Source organism: Scyliorhinus canicula, chromosome 3 (genome assembly GCF_902713615.1).
Source record: "Scyliorhinus canicula chromosome 3, sScyCan1.1, whole genome shotgun sequence".
In the NCBI taxonomy this organism is placed as follows: Eukaryota; Metazoa; Chordata; class Chondrichthyes; order Carcharhiniformes; family Scyliorhinidae; genus Scyliorhinus; species Scyliorhinus canicula.
Window position 1 is genome coordinate 200106797 of NC_052148.1, and position 20745 is coordinate 200127541.

General features: G+C 49.2%; 1 protein-coding gene across 4 annotated transcripts in view; it reads right to left on the reverse strand.

Moving 5' to 3' along the window:
* The window catches only part of sh3d19 (SH3 domain containing 19), a 264388-nt gene that overhangs the window by 120045 nt on the left and 123598 nt on the right, over positions 1–20745 (reverse strand). For 3 of the 4 annotated variants that reach the window (XM_038791981.1, XM_038791983.1, XM_038791979.1), the window contains exons 3-7: positions 12324–12364; positions 10180–10225; positions 8409–8556; positions 8123–8309; positions 2273–3295 (exon numbers count right to left, since the gene is read on the reverse strand). In XM_038791981.1, the coding sequence (XP_038647909.1) occupies positions 2273–3295; positions 8123–8309; positions 8409–8556; positions 10180–10225; positions 12324–12364 (1445 nt within the window). Of the gene's footprint in view, positions 1–2272; positions 3296–8122; positions 8310–8408; positions 8557–10179; positions 10226–10398; positions 10424–12323; positions 12365–20745 lie in introns of those variants that run through there. The other variant, XM_038791980.1, reaches the window with a different exon arrangement.

A 20745-nucleotide genomic window follows, 5' to 3' on the forward strand; every position in this document is an offset into this window, starting at 1 on the left:
ACGAACTAAAATGTCCCAGGTTTCATTCTCAGTCTGTTCTGACTTAACTGTGTGCGTGTGTGTATCTCAGTGGTTCTGTTTGTGTGCGTCTGAGTGTGTGCGTCTGAGTGTGTGCGTCTGAGTGTGTGCGTCTGAGTGTGTGCGTCTGAGTGTGTGCGTCTGAGTGTGTGCGTCTGAGTGTGTGCGTCTGAGTGTGTGCGTCTGAGTGTGTGCGTCTGAGTGTGTGCGTCTGAGTGTGTGCGTCTGAGTGTGTGCGTCTGAGTGTGTGCGTCTGAGTGTGTGCGTCTGAGTGTGTGCGTCTGAGTGTGTGCGTCTGAGTGTGTGCGTCTGAGAGTGAGTGTATGTGAATGTGCGTGTCTGTGTGCCTGAGTGCGTGTCTGTGTGCCTGAGTGCGTGTCTGTGTGCCTGAGTACGAGTCTGTGTGCCTGAGTGCGAGTCTGTGTGCCTGAGTGCGTGTCTGTGTGCCTGGGTGCGTGTCTGTGTGCCTGAGTGCGTGTCTGTGTGCCTGAGTACGAGTCTGTGTGCCTGAGTGCGAGTCTGTGTGCCTGAGTGCGAGTCTGTGTGCCTGAGTGCGAGTCTGTGTGCCTGAGTGCGTGTCTGTGTGCCTGAGTGTGAGTGCGTGTCTGTGTGCCTGAGTGTGTGCCTGTGTGCCTCAGTACGTGTCTGTGTGCGAGTGTGAGTGCGTGTCTGTGTGCTTGAGTGTGTGCCTGTGTGCCTCAGTACGTGTCTGTGTGCGAGTGTGAGTGCGTGTCTGTGTGCTTGAGTGTGTGCCTGTGTGCCTCAGTACGTGTCTGTGTGCGAGTGTGAGTGCGTGTCTGTGTGCTTGAGTGTGTGCCTGTGTGCCTCAGTACGTGTCTGTGTGCGTGTCTGTGTGCGAGGACGTGCCGGTGTGCCTCAGTACGTGTCTGTGTGCCTCAGTACGTGTCTGTGTGCCTGAGTGCGTGTCTGTGTGCGAGGGCGTGCCTGTGTGCGAGGACGTGCCTGTGTGCGAGGACGTGCCTGTGTGCGAGGGCGTGCCTGTGTGCGAGGGCGTGCCTGTGTGCGAGGGCGTGCCTGTGTGCGAGGGCGTGCCTGTGTGCGAGGACGTGCCTGTGTGCGAGGACGTGCCTGTGTGCGAGGACGTGCCTGTGTGCGAGGGCGTGCCTGTGTGCGAGGGCGTGCCTGTGTGCGAGGGCGTGCCTGTGTGCGAGGGCGTGCCTGTGTGCGAGGGCGTGTCTGTGTGCGAGGGCGTGTCTGTGTGCGAGGGCGTGCCTGTGTGCGAGGGCGTGCCTGTGTGCGAGGGCGTGCCTGTGTGCGAGGGCGTGCCTGTGTGCGAGGGCGTGCCTGTGTGCGAGGGCGTGTCTGTGTGCGAGGGCGTGTCTGTGTGCGAGGGCGTGTCTGTGTGCAAGGGCGTGTCTGTGTGCGAGGGCGTGTCTGTGTGCGAGGGCGTGTCTGTGTGCGAGAGCGTGTGTGTGCGCGAGAGCGTGTGCGCGCGCGAGGGCGTTTGTGCGCGCGAGGGCGTGTGCGCGCGCGAGGGCGTGTGCGCGCGCGAGGGCGTGTGCGCGCGCGAGGGCGTGTGCGCGCGCGAGGGTGTGTGCGCGCGCGAGGGCGTGTGCGCGCGCGAGGGCGTGTCAGTGTGCGAGGGCGTGTCTGTGTGCGAGGGCGTGTCTGTGTGCGAGGGCGTGTCTGTGTGCGAGGGCGTGTCTGTGTGCGAGGGCGTGTCTGTGTGTGTACAGAAGTGGGGGGGGCAAGGTGATGGCCCAGTCATGTATCCTGTAATTAATTATACAATCAGTAAAACTTCCCTTAAAAGTAATTTGATAAGGTGCTTCTTTACTCAATTAAGATCTATTTAGTTGAGGTATATAATCTAGAAAGCTGGTCTGCGCTGGGTTAGTTAAGAGAAGCATTGTGGATGCTATAATTGATCGTTGAGCTCTTGGGCAGAAGGTGGGAGTTGAGACAAAGTAAAGAATTTGGGCTGGAGTTTCTGATCCGAACTGCAACGGACAAACCTCGGCAGGCATGTGTAAATGTTGATGTTGGGTGAGGACAGAACCTTCACCATAATGCTCACCATGGTCAACTAACATTCCAGTCCTATTGGCTGGCCTCGCAAGATGATATGCATAAGGTGCCAGAAGGCTGCTGGTATATATGGATAATCAGCCATTTTAGAAGAGAGGGGCAGACAATTGAAAATAAAATAATCCTCAGGGTTCAAATAATACCTTCTCTTTCTGTACAACCATATAGTGCAGTCTAGAGAAAACTGAAGCTAACATTTCATTACCTACTGTCACTAGGGAGGTCACATTATCTCCTGTTGGAAGAGCAGGTACAACGTCATCATCATCAAAACTTATCAGATCTTGCAAGCTTGCAATCATATCTAGAGAAGCTGCATGTTTGTTGGTTGTAGATCCTTCGACCTGCATCAGGGAGACCTTTGCTATGGGTAACACTGAAGGTCGAGAAACAGGAGGTTTCAGTGCTGTAGAAGATGCATCACGGTTTTCAGAAATGGTCTTTTTTGCCACTGTCGGTCTTGGTGCTGGAACAGGAACTTGATTCCTTTTATCTGTAGGTCTTTCGCTCTGAGGGGTGACAGTAGCTGAATGCGCTTCCTCCCCAGGACCTAAATTACTGTTACTCCCATTGTTCGGTTTGGACTCTGCAGAGATACTAGGTTTCGGTTTCTTGGGTGGCTCTGGCTTGGATTTAGCAGCTGCAGGCGTCTTTGGTGGTTTTGGAAGGAGGATTGGCCCATGCCTCTCTGCTGCTACAGGTTTTGTTTCTGCCACCTTATCAGATCCTCCTGAATTCCTGTCAGCCACAGGAGGTTTGGGAGCTACAGTGGGTTTCCCGTGGATCACCGCAGGCTTTGGCCCAAAAGATCGTGGAGCTACTTCTGGTCTTTTTGATGGTCTTGTGTTCCCAGCAGAATTCTCAGAATCAGTTTGTGTTTCAAATGCCTTTATCCTGGCAAGGAAGCTGTGTCCACTGTTATCTCCCATTATTTCCTGGTTGGCAAATTTATCTTCTGTCAATGGATTTTGGCACAATGTTAACCCACGTAGAACACCACTTTCTTTATCTCCTCCCTCAGAAGTCTCACTTTGCTGTTCTTCAAAAAATATCTTGAAGTTAGTTAAGGACCTGGGTTTTGGTATGGGTCGCTCCACAACATTAGTGTTTGTTTGGACACTTTGTTCCCTACTGGAATTACTTTCTATTGAAATCAAAGGTTCACTTTCCACAGGTCTAACAGGAATGAGACACACAGCTGGTCGGGAAGGTTTCACTGGTCTCTGAACTAGAACAAAAGAGGCATAAAATAAGTTGAAAATAAATAAGCTACGTAAAGAATAGACAAACATGTACATCATTTTTTTTTTCAAAGTCTGTTTTGGGATTTGGATGTCATTGGCAAGGTTGTCATCTACTGCCCGTTCCCAATAGCCTTTCAGGAGGCGGTGGGCTTCCTTCTTAAACAACTGCAGCCTATGCCCTGAAGCTACTCCCACGGTTCCATTAAGTAGGGAGCTTCAGGATTTTGAAGGTACAGTGCTATATGGTCAAGTCAGGTTGGTATGCTGCTTGGAGAGGACCTCTGAGGTGATGGGTGTTCCCATGCACCTGCTGTCCTGGTCCTTCGAGCTTGTGGAGTTTACAGGCTTGGAGGGTGCTGCCAAGGAAGTTTGGATAGTTGCTACAGGTAGCACACACTGCAATCAGGTTATGCCAAAAGGTTGGATGTTCAGGCTAATAGGTGAGAAATTAAAAATCATCATGCATATTAAAGGCAACAAAAAAGTATGTAGATTACAACCCGATTGACATGTGTTATGACCTTGGTACCTAACAATGTTGCTCAAGTGGTTGGCTTAAATTCGCAACTCTAATCCTCTGCTAGCATGAATATTTTACAATCATCTTGATATTGCGGTACAAAAATGCTTTAGCCATTTGTGCTCATTGCTATGGGGCAGATTGGACAGCAACATCTGGAACCCACACAGTAAACACAGAAATCTAAAAGTTGTCTGAAACTTTGTCCTTCCATCATCCTTTGCTACATCAGTATCTCTGATAGATTCATCATAAAAGAGCATAATGTTGCCATACTTCCCCACCGGTTACTCATTACAAACACAAGAAAAAGTTAGGACTGGTGCATTCAGGAGTAAACACATTTTTAAGAGCATGATAAATCTTAATTACTGCCAAATAATCTCACTGGCTCTGAAAGCCAGGCTGGCCCATATGCAAGTCTCGTTCTTTCAAAATGTAAACACTGTTGGAGATTATAAAAGAATTAAATATTTAGATATTTTCATTCTTTTTTTCCTGTCTCCTGCATCTTTATCTTAATCTCACCTCTTTTTAATTCATATCCTGTACACAATTTTATATATCATGAAATATTTTAATTTACCCTTCCTGGTTTAGACTTAAATTGGACCCAGAAATAGGAGCAAGGATCCGATAAGCTCATACCCAATGATTGGGCAGGATTTATGCTGCCTGCTCATTTCCATGATTGCTGCATGCAGCCAATATTTCCTGTTTTCTTTATTGGCTACACTCATTAGCAGTGGCCAAATAATTTAGTTCCGGCACTACTAAAGGTTAGACTGCACCTAATGGGTGGCACAGTCATTAGCACTGCTGCCTCACAGCTCCAGGGACCCGGGTCCAATTCTGGCCTCGCGTGACTGTTTGTGTTGAGTTTGCACGTTCTCCCCGCGTCTGCATGTGTTTCCTCCGGGTGCTCCGGTTTCCTCCTACAGTCAAAGATATGCAGGCTGGGTGGATTGGCCATGCTAAGTTGCCCCTTAAGTGTCCAAAAGGTTAGGTGGGGTTACTGGGATAGGTTGAAGGCATGAGTTTACGTTGGCCCGGTGGTTTGCAGTGCTGCCTCACGGCGCTGAGGACCTAGTTCGATCCCGACGGCTCTTTCCACGGGCCGGTGCAGACCCAATGAGCCAATGGCTGAATGCCCCCCCCCCTTCTGCACTGTAAATTTTATGATTCCTAAAGGGTATGCATTGTGGCTGTTCATGGCGCCGTGGTCCTTCTAAGTATCAGGCTGCGGAAGACCCAATTATGGCTGCCCAGTGACAAGAGATAATGGCAGAGTTCACTACCAGGAATTGAGCCCCAAGGAACTGGATGCAGAATAAGTTTAATGACATTATACAAGTTTTTTTCTATTAAGTGGCAATTTAGCGTGGCCAATCCACCTAACCTGCACATCGTTAGGTTGTAGGGGTGAGACCCATGCAGACATAGGGAGAATGTGCAGACCCCACACGGATAGTGACCCGGGGTCGGGATCGCAGTGCTCACCACTGGGTCACCGTTCCGCCCTCAATGATTTTATCCAAGTTGCCATGGTCTGTGAACACACCTTCAAATGTCTATCAAAACTACCACTAACTTCATCCACATATCAATTCACTACACTCCCATTATTCACCTACCAACAATCCTGATCAGTGAGGACTCACAAGAACACAAGATCATAAGAAACAGGAGCAGGCTATTCAGCTCATCCATATGAATATATTATTCCCAATTCCATGTGCTCTAATTTTATTTACTATCCTCCTGTGCGGGATCATATCAAAAGCCTTCTGAAAATCGAAATAAACTCCATAGACAGGTTCTCCTTTACCTATGCTACAAATGACATCCTCAAAAAACATCAATTGGTTTATCAAACATGGGGCGCGATTGAAAGGAAACATTTCTAAAGTGTCATTTTGGGTGTGATTGGCAGGGTGTTTCTCGATGGCCACATTGGCAAGACTGTGGCCTGTAATGAATAGCATTTTGTGCCAGAAATGAGCCCCTATGAGGTTGCTGTCTGATTTGCCAGACTCGCGCCTCAGCTGTCGAGGAGAGACAGGACATCTTGTTAACCCTGAGGGGGTCGGAAGACCACCAGCAGAGCCACCAAAACTGCCTGGGAGGCGGTGGCAGCGGCTGTCAGTGCAGGCAGCATGACCAGGAGGACCATGGTCCAATTTTGGAAGAAGAACAACAACCTCCACCGAGCTGCAAGGGTAAGTTACCATCTCTTTCCTGGCATCAGTTCCACCTGCCGCCCTCAAATTCCCAAACCTCCCCCCGGGCCACAAATCACAGGCTGACACCTTGCACCCTCCCCACATCCGATCTTCATGCTTGTTCCTCAGCAACCCCTGGCATCCATCAGCACAAGCCCTTTATGTCCAGGTGCGGTGCCCACATATGCCACCTGCCATAGACCCCCCCCCCCCCCGATCCATCAAGTGCCTGGCTCACAATGTCTTCTTTTTGTCCCCCCACCCACCAGGAGAAGATAGCCCATAATGAGCAGGGAAGGGCCAAGGCAAAGTTCGGAGTACCAGAGATCCGAGTCCTCATCGCCTATGTGGTATGGGCCCTGGAGATCGTGGGGTTGTCCGAGGAGAGAACAGTCACTGACAGTCGGCCTGTGCCGCAGAGGTGAGGTTGCATTGCCCCTTCACAAAGATGACCTGCGTCAAGTGAGTTGTTCATATCAGGCAAAATGACCCTTCCCTCTCACTGATCACATGTCCATTGTCTCGCAGGTTCTCCATCTGGTGGGGCTGGGCCATCTGGAGTCATTCGCCCACCACAGCCAAGAAACTACCTCAGAGAAGAGCTCGGAGACATCATCACCAAGACGTCACAGCTATCATACCCACCTTCCACCAGCACGGAGATAAGCACCTCGGTACGCGACATTAGTGGACAGGCTTCTGGGGCACAATCTGGTGATCACCACACAGTTGTTGATGCACATCAGGTGGTGGCAGGAACATCCAAAGGAGACAGCAGTCTGGGGTCTGCTGACTCCCAGGACTCAGCTGAGTCCCAGTCAGAGGCCAAGACTCTGGGCTATCCCAGAGCTGGTGCAGATGATAGGCACAGCCATGACTTTCAGGAAGGGATGTCATCGATATTCCAGCGAGTGCAAAGCTGATTGGAAGACCATAAAGGCTATGAGCGTAGGAGATGATACCAACAATGCGTGGCACCAAGGGTAATACTGCTAGGGGTGGCGACCATAGTGGAAAGGCTGGCGCAAGAGGTCAGCGTCTTGAGTAATGGTGTCCAAGGCATGGATCAGTCTGTGGCAACCATGGTTGAGGGCCTTGACATCAGGTCCCAGTCATTGAAGGACAAGTCCCAGACGCAGCTGGACATTGCCAAGGCGCTGCAGAGCAAGGCCCAGCCAGTCACTGAGGACCATCGGTGATGGTGTTGACACCATGGTGCAGACAATGGGGAGCCTCCAGGACTGGTGGAGCCAGATGTCGCAGAGGCCTCTGGAACTCACTCCAACTACCTCGCCGCCCCACAAGTCCCCCCGGGTTCTACGATCACCCTCAGGGAGGAGGACTGGAAGGCAACCCAGGGCATGTCACCAAGGAGACAATGGTTGTCTCCAGTTCTTCTGAATGCCCCCTCCTGACACCAGTGCATTTCAAGGACAGCAAGCAGAACAGGGTGGCACGGTGACGCCGGTGACACAGTAAGTTAGTCGGGGCCCTCCGGCTCCAGGAAGAGGATCTGAGTGGACACTGGGGATGGGTGGGCCACTATGTGTAGCTAGAAGATATAGAAATGTTGAATATTCACTATTAAAACATGTTACACCTGATACCTATGCATCCTCTGTCACATTAATCTTCACAGTGAGCCTACCTGTACCTCCCCCTCCTGTTGCCCTCCACTCATATAATACCTGCAGTGCAGAAGAACGCTATTCGGCCAATCGAGTCCGCTGACCTTCTGAAAGAACACCCTACCTCGGCCCACTTCCCCCACTATTCCCGCAACATCTTTGGACACTAAGAGATAACTTAGCATGGCCAATCCACCTAATCTGCACATCTTTGTACTGTACTAGCACCCGGACAAAACCCACGCAGACACAGGGAGAATGCGCAGACTCCACACAGTCACCCAAGGCTGAAATTGAACTCGGGTCCCTGGCGCTGTGAGGCAGCAATGCTAACCACTGTGCCACCGTCCTGCCCATAGATACTGATTGTAGTCAGTGCAATCATGAGTCATATTCTGCCCTTTACTTCCATGCGGTGTTATGAACAGGGTGCTCCCCTACCTGTCACAGGAGTGATCCCTCTCAAACTTGTAAAATCAGCATCTGCGCTCCTTGTCTCTATATCCTCAAGGTCCTGGTCAAATTCAGTCTGTGTTGATGTGGTAGTTGTTGATCGCTTTGGGGCAGGTTGTCTGGGCGCCGGCTGCTGATTAATTTCTCTGATCACCTGTTCATAGGAAGGTGGAGGCTGCAACCAATGTTCGGAAAATGAACATCCCATCAACATAATCTCAGCAAAACAAATTCTGAAATAAGATCAAACTCTTTTTACAAACAAATTTCTTACTTCTGCTGCAACAGGTTCGTCGATTCTCCAGAGAGTCCGGGGATATGGAAGTCCCAGGCCAGCAGAAGTCACACAGTTCCCTGATGAACCCGGATACCAAGGGCTTGGTCCTATGGGTTCTGCAGCGATGACTGTAATGTCTGGGCGCCTGAGGGAAGATGGAAACATTCTTTCAGTGAGCCAGGAATGTAGCACTGAAGGCACATGTCTCTCGACACACAAACTGAGGCCATATTTAGTTAAATTAAGACAAAACATCACATAGTTGTGAACGATAATAATGCATCCCCTTACTTGCTCCATGGGCATTTATAAAAATGGAAAAAGCTGGACAAATCAATATGCAAAATCTTAAAATGCAGTTATGCTGTCTGTGCCCAATTCATTGATCTGACCCATGAATGCATCGGTCATAATAATTCGTATCTGTACCCTGAGATAAGGAAAAGAATAACTAAAGTTCCCCCTCCTGATCCTACGCTCTGCTGTATAGTGCAAGTCCAGTCAATGGACAAAGACAAAACTGCCTGCAGTTAGGTTGTTAGCACTTTTGTTCGAGTGACTGTTTCATTTTATATGTTGAATAAATTCTGTATTCTACACACTTGAGGTACAACTCATCACATGCTGTTATTGGCCATATATATTGGGCTGGATTCTCTGATTTTGCGGCTACGTCCGGAGGAAGCGTCTGGTCTTATGACCAAAAAGTCAGCGCGCCACCGCACTGATACTCCGCCAGGTGGGGGGCTAGCAGCTGCGCCACGTAAAGCCCCTGCAGATACGGACGGAGAATAGCCGGGTCCATGGCAGTGCATGATGGCGACCTGCGGCGACTGCACCATACAACATGGCAGCAGCTACGTGCGAACCCAGCCTGCCAGATAGTGCCTCCCACGACCTACGTCGCCACCCCCGACCAGCCTCCCCATCACCCCCCCCCCCCCAGCCCCTGCCGAAGCCCCCCCCCCCCCTGCCAGCGGAACGGCTCCACCCCCTACCCCACCCCCAGTTGGACCCCGAAATGCGAGAGGACACGTGACCGACGCAGTTGGGAAGTTGAACCATCAGGGCGCAGCATCAGGGAGGGCCTCAAGTGACGTCCCAAGGCTGTCCCAACGGGGTGCAGCGTACTCCGCAATTACACAGTTTTTGAGGGGGCGGAGCCTCTGAAACACAGCGCCGCCCCCGATTTCAGCGTAAAAACGGATTCTCCAGCCAATCGCCGAACGTGATTTTGTGTTGGCAATTGGAGAATCCAGCCCATTGTATTTAGGTATAAAATACATATATTTTAAATCAAGTCACTTTTCAACACTGATGGATGTTTGAATGATCAAGGCTGGAAAAACAGGCATCCAATGAAGATCTGACCATCACTGAACAAAAGAAACAGACCGACCAATTCAGGGCTTTGCTCACCATTTAGTGAAGTGCACCACATGTTTGTAAAACAAAACTGTGCAACCGTGAGCCATCCCTTAAAACAGTATAGGGCGTTTGGTAGGTAGTAGATTTGGTCCTACCCGAATACCCAATATTATCCACAAAGCTATGGAGAAGCATTTGGCTTCTGCTCATGGAATAGAAAATTGGAAGGAATACTACCCATTCCACTATTCCTGGCTTGCAGTATCGCTGCTAGAACATGGGTACACATACAACCACCTGTCCAAGCAACAGCAAATGTGTGAGCGGGATTAGAGGGAGAAAAGATTAAAGAAAATAAGGGTAATATCAATTTCAAACAGACAAAAATGAGCTTCCATACCTTCGTTCTCTCCGCGATTCACTCTGCGGCGATGTGCGAACTGTTGCTAAATAACAGAATCAGGAGAAAACAGAGAATCTGAACAGGACCGATAAAGCACTAATTTGCTGCGACAGCAGGGAAGTGTTAATGGGAACATTCATTCAATCAACAGTATCTGTTTAGCAGGAACAAATGGAGCCAGTGATTTGTTTTCTGGCAGGACAGTGATATACTCACGAATTAGCATCCTGGGCATAGATTTTCATCAGATTTCCAGAGTTACTGTGGCTTCGCAAGCAATTCCGAACAGTGGGTCAGTGAAAATGAGTTAACCCTCAGTCCTGGACTTTCTCACTGATACTCACTGCATCTTTACGACACTTGCACACCACTGTTTTCTCAGATTCAAACTATTTAACTTGTTGGAGATTGCAGTAACATTGATGCACTTAAATAGCAACAGTGCAAATTGTGACTGGATGGTGCAATGATTGACACACTACCCTTTTGTCTCTGAGATTTAGCCATATTCATTTGGAGTGAAAGATTGCAAGGGTCTATTCTGAAATAGGTTAAAGTAATATCAGCCAGTTCTCAGGGATACAAAACTGCAACAAACTTCAAACATTTGAAGGCCACATTCAAAGGCTAGAAAGTTGATATATGAAATTGGAAACATCACTTTACTGTAGTTTGGAGTACCTTTTTAAGATTCGGATTAAACTACATTGCTAAACAGAGGAATCTGAGTTGGCTATGTTAGATGTGGATATTAGATGACAGAAGTTTACAGATGAATGTTGTGTCTCAACAGAGATGTTCCTCACCTTAATAAGCAGCAAACAACACTTCACTAATTCAACATTTACACTCAGGAAGATTGTGAGGGGATTTTACTGAGGTATTCAAGGTGGGTACGTGCATCAGTAGGATGAGCTCCGAAACATGTTTACTATGGCACACAGAACAATAATCCATGGATACAGAATGGGACAAAGCTGAATTGATTGATCAGACATAATCGCTTCATACATAAGTGGTGAATGTTTGGAATGAACTGAGGCAGATAATATCAGAAGCTTTAGAGAGAGTTGAACAGGCATTTAGTGAAAATAAAATCTCCTGAGTGATATTGGTAGTGAGCTCTACATTTTATTTTTCAATTCTGGGACTGACCAGATGGACCAAAATAGCTTTTTTCCCCCAATTCCATACATTCTTATGCTTCATCCTCAGAAAATTACATATATAAATTTCAAGAAGTGATCCATAAAACAAGGGTGAAAGGGTGAAACTAAACGATGTCCTCATTATTTCAACATGACAAAGACAAAACTTCACGGTTGCGTTAGGAACTTGAGAGTTTCTTGCACTGTGGCTGTTCACACCAGCAGCATATTCCGGCCCCACACCAGTGCACGGCTTTCCCGGCGACGAGGAGTCCCGTTGGTGGGCCACTTCCGCCGCTGAAAAGCGGTTGGTCGGTAAATCAGCATTCCATCTGAGTCTATCATGGAACATCCATATAGAAGCCTCTCCTGTTTTTGAATCTCACCCAGACACAGGAGGTGAAATTTTTCCAATTTTTTTCTAAGTTGTTGTCTCCAGTGGGAAAAGCAGAGGGCAGCCGGCCAGCTGCCTTGGAACCCCTGCCCCCATGGGAGTGGGGAGGGGGGAGGGGGGAGGGGGGGTGGAGATTGATATAACAGGGATGCCGGCTAAAGTGTATGGAAATGTTTGCTAAAGGAGTTCTCGGGCATTTATGGTGGGAAACCTATTACTTCATTGGCAGGGGCTTGGGGACAATCTCAACGGGAACTCACATCAATGTAAATGCTGGTTTTGAGACTCCCACTGGATTCTCCACCCCCTCCACCATTCCCGCCTGCCAAAACCTGGGGCGGTAACTCCCTCCCTGGGAGAATTTGCCTAAAAGTGCAAGCACAGAGTTCGTCCCTTGCTACGTGAGAGATTGTCAAATCATTTGCTTGGCTGTTGAAAGAGTCTGGGCTCTCCTCCTTGGCATCACACTGTGTTCTGCAAACTGTTTAGAACTGCCAAGAATCCCCAGTTTAATGAGAAGTCTGACCTCACCGCAGACCCCTCTAGTTGCACCTGCTGATATGCAAGCTAGAATATATTAAAAGGTGCTGTTTACTTACTTCTCTTGATAGCTGCCCTTATTGTAGATAATGGTCCATTGCTGTTCAAAAAAAACAAACGTTCAATCATTTGGACATACATTTGCATCACATTATTACTTTTACGTAAGTTACTCCTATAAAATTAACATTTCCATTTCCTATCTCAACTTTTTTTTTAAATTTAGATTACCCAATTATTTTTTCCAATTAAGGGGCAATTTAGAGTGGCCAATCCACCTATTCTGCACATTTTTGGGTTGTGGGGGCGAAACCCACGCAGACACGGGGAGAATGTGCAAACTCCACACAGACAGTGACCCAGAGCCGGGATCGAACCTGGGACCTCAGCGCCGTGAGGCGGTTATGCTAACCACTAGGCCACCGTGCTGCCCTCCTATCTCAACTTAAGGTAATAAAAAAAAACAAATACAACCGCACATTTATTAATGAATGAAAGGCAAAGGGCGCGAGCTACCCGTCCGCGACCCACTAGAATGAGGGTGGGACACGGCCGGTAGATCCCATGAGAGGCCTCGCCTGGGATTCCCGACAGTCCTTACACCTTGCAAGATCTAACCAGATCTTGCGGGACATTGCGATCTGGCGGGACCCAGACTCACATAATTAATTATGGGCATCACGGTAGCACAGTGATTAGCACTGTTGCTTAACAGTGCCAGGGTCCCAGGTTTGATTCCCGGCTGAGTCACTGTCTGTGTGGAGTCAACACGTTCTCCCCCTGTGGGGTTCCTCCGGGCGCTTCGGTTTCCTCCCACAAATCCCAAATGATGTGCTGTTAGGTGAATTGGACATTCTAAATTCTCCCTCAGTGTACCTGAACAGATGCCAGAATGTGGTGACTAGGGGATTTTCACAGTAACTTCATTGCAATGTTAATGTAAGCCTACATGTGACACTAATAAAGATTATTTTAAAAAAGCTTTAAAGCACTTTTAACTACGCTCGCGCCAGATGGAACAACCACCTGGGATCCATCAGCCTTGTGGAGGAGACCCTGGCTGAGCGCTGTTTAGCACTGGTCCCCACAAAGTGAGGAGGTGGGGGGGAACTCAGCATTGGGGCCCTAAATGGCAACAAAGTGTCGTTACATAGCAGCACCGGGAACGACCCTGCTAATGCCACCCAGAATGGACTCTGATTATTTTTGGTTACATCACGCCTAGAGTAAAAGAAAATAGGGCAATACAGAATTTCACTGGCCCAGTCGTGATTAGTCGAGTTTACTAAAGTCCTGTAACATGCGATTGGTTGGACAGGGCTTCAAAATACACCACACCCTCTTGGTGCTTCACACCCAAGTAGAATTCTTCTCTGTGCCTCTTGCAATAATTATGGGGCATGGAGGGAAAAATAAACTGAAAAGGAAGTGAATTAATCACTCAAAAGAAACTGGGGTTTAGCATAATTTGCCCAATGATTCAACAATATAGTAGTGTGGGACACTATAACTTAAGGGTCCCAGTTTGACCCCTACACTGACCTAACTGATTGCTGCCAAAGGAGGGTGGATCGTGGATCACTAAAATGTGCTTCGGTGATCCCTTATCCATTTAGTGATCCCTGATGGAAAGTCAGCATGTTGACGTTGGAGAGCATTTACCCGTGAGCCACCAACACATTTAACTATGCCTTCCCCAGATGAGGAGCTCAGCACAAAAATGCAAGTGTTCCCACTGCATGACATATGGTGTAAACACCCCCCCCCCCCCGTCCCATCCCCCCACCTCTGAGATTTCCTGATCACTCATTTTGATGAGTGTCAGGAAAGTGGCGGCTCAAGTACCACGGTGGCGCAGTGGGTTAGCCCTGCTGCCTCACGGCGCCGAGGTCCCAGGTTCGATCCCGGCTCTGGGTCACTGTCCGTGTGGAGTTTGCACATTCTCCCCGTGTTTGCGTGGGTTTCACCCCCACAACCCAAAGATCTGCAGGTTAGGTGGATTGGCCATGCTAAATTGCCCCTTAATTGGAAAAAATGAATTGGGTACTCTAAATTTATGAAAAAAAGGAAAGTGGCGGCTTACACCGCTTTCCTGCACCTTTCACTAATCCTCTGCCGAATTTCCCCCTACAGAGGAGAGTGTACCCACAATGCCAGTACAATGTACTTGCTTCCCAATCTGTGTGCAAGTATGTGATAAACTGAAACATTCAATCTGGTGTAATATTTCACTTGGGTTCAGCATGTGTCTGTAAAAAGGGTTAACACTTTGAATAATGCAGAGAAACCAACAGCAATAAGGGGAAACTAAGGAGCATTTAAGGATGAACTGGTTTATTTTTTTAAAAACATCAATACGTCACAGCCGGTTTGAATGAACTCTACTGCTCAACTGGGAATTAATACTGTCCCACATTAACCCATTAACCATTGATTATTTTGTTGCAAAAGTTGTAAACCTTCTGCACTAGTGCAGAATATTGTATCTCAATGGAATACCATTTCACACTTTGACATTGCAGCTTGTTTTGGGTTATGGTTGCCTTATCCAGAGCAGTGTTATTGCTGTCCTGATTCAAACTTACTGATCAGAATGTCATTATGACATATATATTTTCTAATTGCCTTCTAATCTTACTCATTCTTCCTGCCAACGAACAAATTCCATTTGAATAACCAAACTAAATGGCTCGGTTTTTCATCAGCACACACTTCTCTTGGCACACGGTCAGTTCTGAATCCTGGAACAGAATGACGCTCATGAAACAGCAAAACAGCTGCGGAAGGCTACAAATGTTTGCACCAACTCAGGCAGGGAGAATGCTGTTCTGCCATCTGGGATTCCGACCAGCTACGAAGGCAGCATTCGCTGTGACACCCGTGTGGAATTTCCCTACAGCCTGCCACAGTGTGTAATCACAGGTATTAATCCTCAGGCAATAGCCCTTCTCTAAATGTCAATCAAGCAAAGAAAGTTTGGAACTCTTTCTCACACACAGTTTACTGCTTGATATGATGTACTTATACATAATATAAAACACAAAAGGAAGAGAACTGTTCATGATTGGAACTTAACATTAAGGTTACAGCATTTACTTCAAGGGTTCATTAAGTTATCTGTTTAAGTGTCAAGCGTTTAGACCATACACATGGTATTAAGCCAATTGGTCATCCATCTTTGTGCACAATTTTCACTCAGAATAAATATGGTGTTGCTGCAGAACAAGACACACTTTCACAACATTTCAAAACACATCTCACCCAAGTATCAGCCCAGCTATCTTCATGTCATCATTCTACTTTCCAGTTTTACCAATTTGTTACTTTCTGCAGCATTCCAACCAGTCAACTGACCTCCGTCTTGGTTTGCCAGCTGAGCAGTCGGCCGCTAGCTCTCCTTACCATTCTCCTCCTTAGTTTGACCTCTTCCCTCTCCGAGCCTGGCCTACAGTCTCCATCTCTGATCTGCACAAACGCTCTCAACTGTCAGATGTGGCAGCCTTGTTCCAAAATATATACACCTCCCAGTTCCAGCAGAGCAAAATTAAATTCTCCGTGTTCCACCAAACTTTCGTTTCTCATCTTTGCCAAGCTCCAAACACACATCCTCTTACAATGCTCTTGCTCCTCCCCACATCCTGCCTATTGGATTCATCCCACAATCTCCTGTTCTAATTAACTTTCAGAGCACTGGAATTTCTTACTTCCTTTAGTCTTTCCTTCCTCTTAATTTTTTCAAGCTTTTAAAACCCAAGTACAGTGCCACATAATCGTCACTCCTTCCTAATTCACCTCATATGGCTCTCATTTTTTTCAATCTTGGTCATGTTTCACACTCTGAACTTTTCCAAACCCAAGTAACCACTGGTGAACAATTCAGTGATTCCTTCGCCTCACATGTGATTTGCTCCGGGTTAGCTACCGAGTGCAAGCAGAAGATCCAAATCAAAACTATTTTAGGCACTGCACAGTAATACACCATCCAACTCAGGCCATGTATTGGTGATCCAGTGTTAGTCATTTAGAAGGTGAGGCAGAGGGAAATATATGGATCACGACTGAATGAAAAAGTTTTATCGTGTGGGAGCGAGCGGGAACTGCCGCGAGCTGGCGAGGCCATCACTGCAACTCAATCTTGTCCATGTGGTATATTTGGACTTTCAGAAGGCGTTTGACAAAGTCCCGCATAAGAGATTATTGTGCAAAATTAAAGCACATGGGATTGGGGGAATTGTATTGAGGTGGATAGAAAACTGGTTGGCAGAGAGGAAACATAGAACAGTACAGCACAGAACAGGCCCTTCGGCCCTCAATGTTGTGCCGAGCCATGATCACCCTACTCAAACCCACGTATCCACACTATACCCGTAACCCAACAACCCCCCTTAACCTTACTACGGGCAATTTAGCATGGCCAATCCACCTAACCCGCACATCTTTGGACTGTGGGAGGAAACCGGAGCACCTGGAGGAAACCCACGCACACAGGGGGAGGACGTGCAGACTCCACACAGACAGTGACCCAGCCGGGAATCGAACCTGGGACCCTGGAGCTGTGAAGCATTTATGCTAACCACCATGCTACCCCTGCTGCCCCAACAAAGAGTTGGAATTAATGGGTCCTTTTCAAATTGGCAGGCAGTAACCACAGTATATATTAATGATTTGGATGAGGGAACAAAATGTAACATCTCAAAGTTTGCAGATGATACCAAATTAGGTGGGAGGGTGAATTGTGGCGAGGATGCAGAGATCCTACAGCAAGATCTGGACAGATTGGGCGAGTGGGCAAATCAATGGCATGTGCAGTATAATTTGGATAAATGTGAGGTTATTCATTTTGGAAGCAAAAACAGGAAGGCAGAATACTACCTGAATGGTTATAAATTGGGAGAGGGGAGTGTGCAGCGGGACCTTGTGCACCAGTCGCTGAAGGTAAGCATGCAGCTGCAGCAGGCGGTAAAGAGGCTAATGGTATGTTGGCCTTCATTGCAAGAGGGTTCGAGTACAGAAGCAGGGATGTGTTGCTGCAATTATACAGCGCCACACCTGGAGTATTGTGTGCAATTTTGGTCTCCTTCTCTGAGGAAGGATGTTCTTGCTCTCGAGGGAGTGCAGTGAAGGTTTACCAGTCTGATGATAGGACTGTCATATGAGGAGAGATTGACTAGGTTGGGATGTTCTCGCTGGAGCTCAGAAGAATGAGGGCGGATCTCAAAGAGACTTCTAAAATTTTAACGGGACTAGACAAGGTAGATGCAGAGAAGATGTTACCAATGATGGGTATGTCCTGAACCAGGGGTCACAGCCTGAGGATTCAAGGTAAACCATTTCAGACAGATATAAGGAGACACTTCTTCACACAAAGAGTGGTGAGCCTGTGGAATTCATTACCACAGGAAGTAGTTGATGCTAAAACTTTGAATATATTCAAGAGGCGGCTGGATATAGCACTTGGGGAGAATGGGATCAAAGGCTATGGGGAGAAAGCAGGATTAGGCGATTGAGTTGGATGATCAGCCATGATCGTGATGAATAGCGGAGCAGGTTCAAAAGGCCAAAAGGCCTCATCCTGCTCCTATCTTCTCTGTATGTATCTATGTAATCTTAAGAAGGCTCCACGCCACAAATCATGGCTCGCCAGCCGATTCGCCGGCACTGCACCTGCCAGCCCCCTGCAAACATGTTAGAGCAGCACTTACACAGCCAACCCCACTCAGCTGGCAGCCATGGCATCAAAACAACCGGCCCCACGATTTGGGGTTGCAGACCTGGGGAGGCTCCTTGAGGTGGCCGAGGCCAGAAAGGATGTCATGTTTCCCCCGTTGGTCCCCAAGGGTCAGCCAGTGCCGCCTAGGAAGAAGTGGCAGCGGCCGTCAGCTCGGACAAGGTGACCAGGAGGACCGGCACCCAGTACTGCAAGAAGGTCAACGACCTACACCGGGCTGTATGGATGAGTTATCACCGGACCCCTCCACCCAGTCAAGGGCACTACCCCCACCCAGTACCATGCTGTGACCTGGCCCACCCATGCCACCCCCTCAAAAGCTTCCTCACACCAACCATCCCCCCTCCCCCGCCTGCTGTGAATTACATGTGCAGCTAGTGATGCCCTCTCTGTGTCCCCACAGAAGTTGTTGTCCCACAATCGTTGGGAGAGGGCCCAGACAGGTGACTGGGTGGTGGACATCTGAAACTTCACCATGTTTGAGGAACTGGCCCTGGAGGTGACATGGGTAGCCGAGGACAGAGCGGTTACCAACGTTGAGATCGACACATGGCGCAGAGGTGAATATCCACCAGATGAACTGTCAAACGCGAGTTGTTAATGCCATACAGAATGACCCATCCCTCTCACTGACCACATGTCCAGTCTCCCGCATGTCCTCCAACCCACGGCACCAACCCTGGCCCATCCAGGATGCCCCCCCCCCCCCCCCCCCCCCCCGCCAGCCCAGGAGAACACCTTGGGAGGAGAACTCCAAGGATGCCACCGTAGACACGTCACTGGTGTCATCGCCACTCTCCACCAGCGCAGAGACACACACCTCGGTGGGCACCGGTAATGGGCAGGCTTCTGGGGCACATTCTGGTGAGCACCACACAGTTGCTGATGTACATCAGGTGGAGGCAAGAACACCCAGGCGAGACAGCAGTCAGAGGGATGCTGGAACCCTGGAGCCAGCTGGTTCCCAGACAGATGCTGAGCCTCTGGAACAGGTTCACCCGGAGCTGGTGCAAACGATAAGGTGCAGCCGTGATATTCAGAGGGGGATGTCAGTGACCCTCCAGCAGGTCCATAACCAATTGGAGGAGTTCTTGAGGCTATGGGCACTGGAGTTGGCGCCAGCAATGGATGGCACCGAGGCCATCACTGCTAGGGTGGCAACAACAGTGGTGCATAACGTCAGCAGCATGATTGGACGTGTCCAAGGCGTGGCTCAGTCAGTGACGGCCATGGCTGAGGACTTCAGCAGAATGTCCGACTCACTGAGGGACGTGACCCAGTACCAGGAGGACCTTGATGAGGTGCTGTGGAATATGTCCCAGTCTCAGGCATAGCCAAGGTGCTGCGGGGCATGTCGAAGTCAGGTATAGCCAAGACGCTGCGGAGCATGTCCCAGTCACAGGTGGACATTGTCGCTGCAATCCAGAGCATGTCCCAGTCCCAGAGGTACATCACCGAGGACATCAACACTGTGCTGCAGACATTAGGGAGCCGCCAGGCTGGCAGAACTAGATGCTGCGGGGGCAGCTGGGCTCGAACCAGCTGGCCCTCTGTCCCGAGGTGACCCCTAGGGCCCTATGGGCACCGACCGGGATGAGGGGGCGCTGGGTGCAAATCCGGACCTGTCCGATGGAGTGGTGATGGTGGCCACCAGCTCTCCAATTTCCACCCCTCTGATGACGCGCTGTCTCACAGTGAGCACCCAAAACAGGGCGGCACGGCTGTGCATGTGCCCCGGCAAATGCGCTGGGAACCCCCGGGCCCTGAGCCCCCAGAGAACACCCACCAATGGCATTAAAGACCGTGGGACATAATATAGCAGCTGTCTGCCTCCACCTCTGATGTGCATCCTGGGGATACACCTAGACGCAGTGATAGAACACGGCGGACTAAATATGTTGAGGTTCATTGAGAGGGCGGAGGAGGGTTAGGGGGTGCAGAGGGACGAGGGGAGGATGGGGAAAGAGTGTGCGATGACGGACGGGATCACGTCCTATGCGATGCGGGCGATGATGAAGGCCCCCCTGGACCTCCGGGCATGATAGGCCCTCACCTCCAGCTGGCCTTCCGGTTTCTCCCCAGGATCATCCTGCAGCCACTCCTGGACCGGTGCCTCCTCATCTTCCTCCTCGGAGGTGGCCACATATTCCTCCAAGACAGCCCAGTTCCAGCAAGGCGATATGCGTGTCATCTATGAGCCACTGGACCTGGGACAACCCATCAATGATGGCAAATGCAGCTGCGCAGGCATCCTGTTGGGCAGGTGGTGTCAAAAACCAGGGTTGGAGAGGGGAGGGTTTCGGAGATATACAAGGATTTGATGGAGTGGGAAAGGGTCCCTATCAGGGAGGTGAAGAGGAAGTGGGAAGAGGAGCTGGGAGGAGAGCTGGAAATGGAACTGTGGGAAAAAGCCTTGAAGAGAGTCAATTCATGTCCGCCGTGTGCCAGATTTAGCTTGGTCCAGTTCAAGATTGTCGACAGGACCCACATGACGGCAGCCTGGATGAGCAGGTTCTTTGAGGAAGTGGAGGACTGATGTGGGCAGTGTGGGGGTAGCTCGGTGAACCATGTACAAAGGTTTTGGGCATGTCCAAAATTCAGGGGATTTGCAGACGTTATGTCAGAAGTCCTGGAAGGGAGGATAACTCAGAGTCCAGAACTGGCAATATTTGGGGTATCGGAAGATCTTGGGCGTTAGATAAGGACAGGGAAGGGCAGCACGGTGGCACAGTGGTTAGCATTGCTGCCTACGG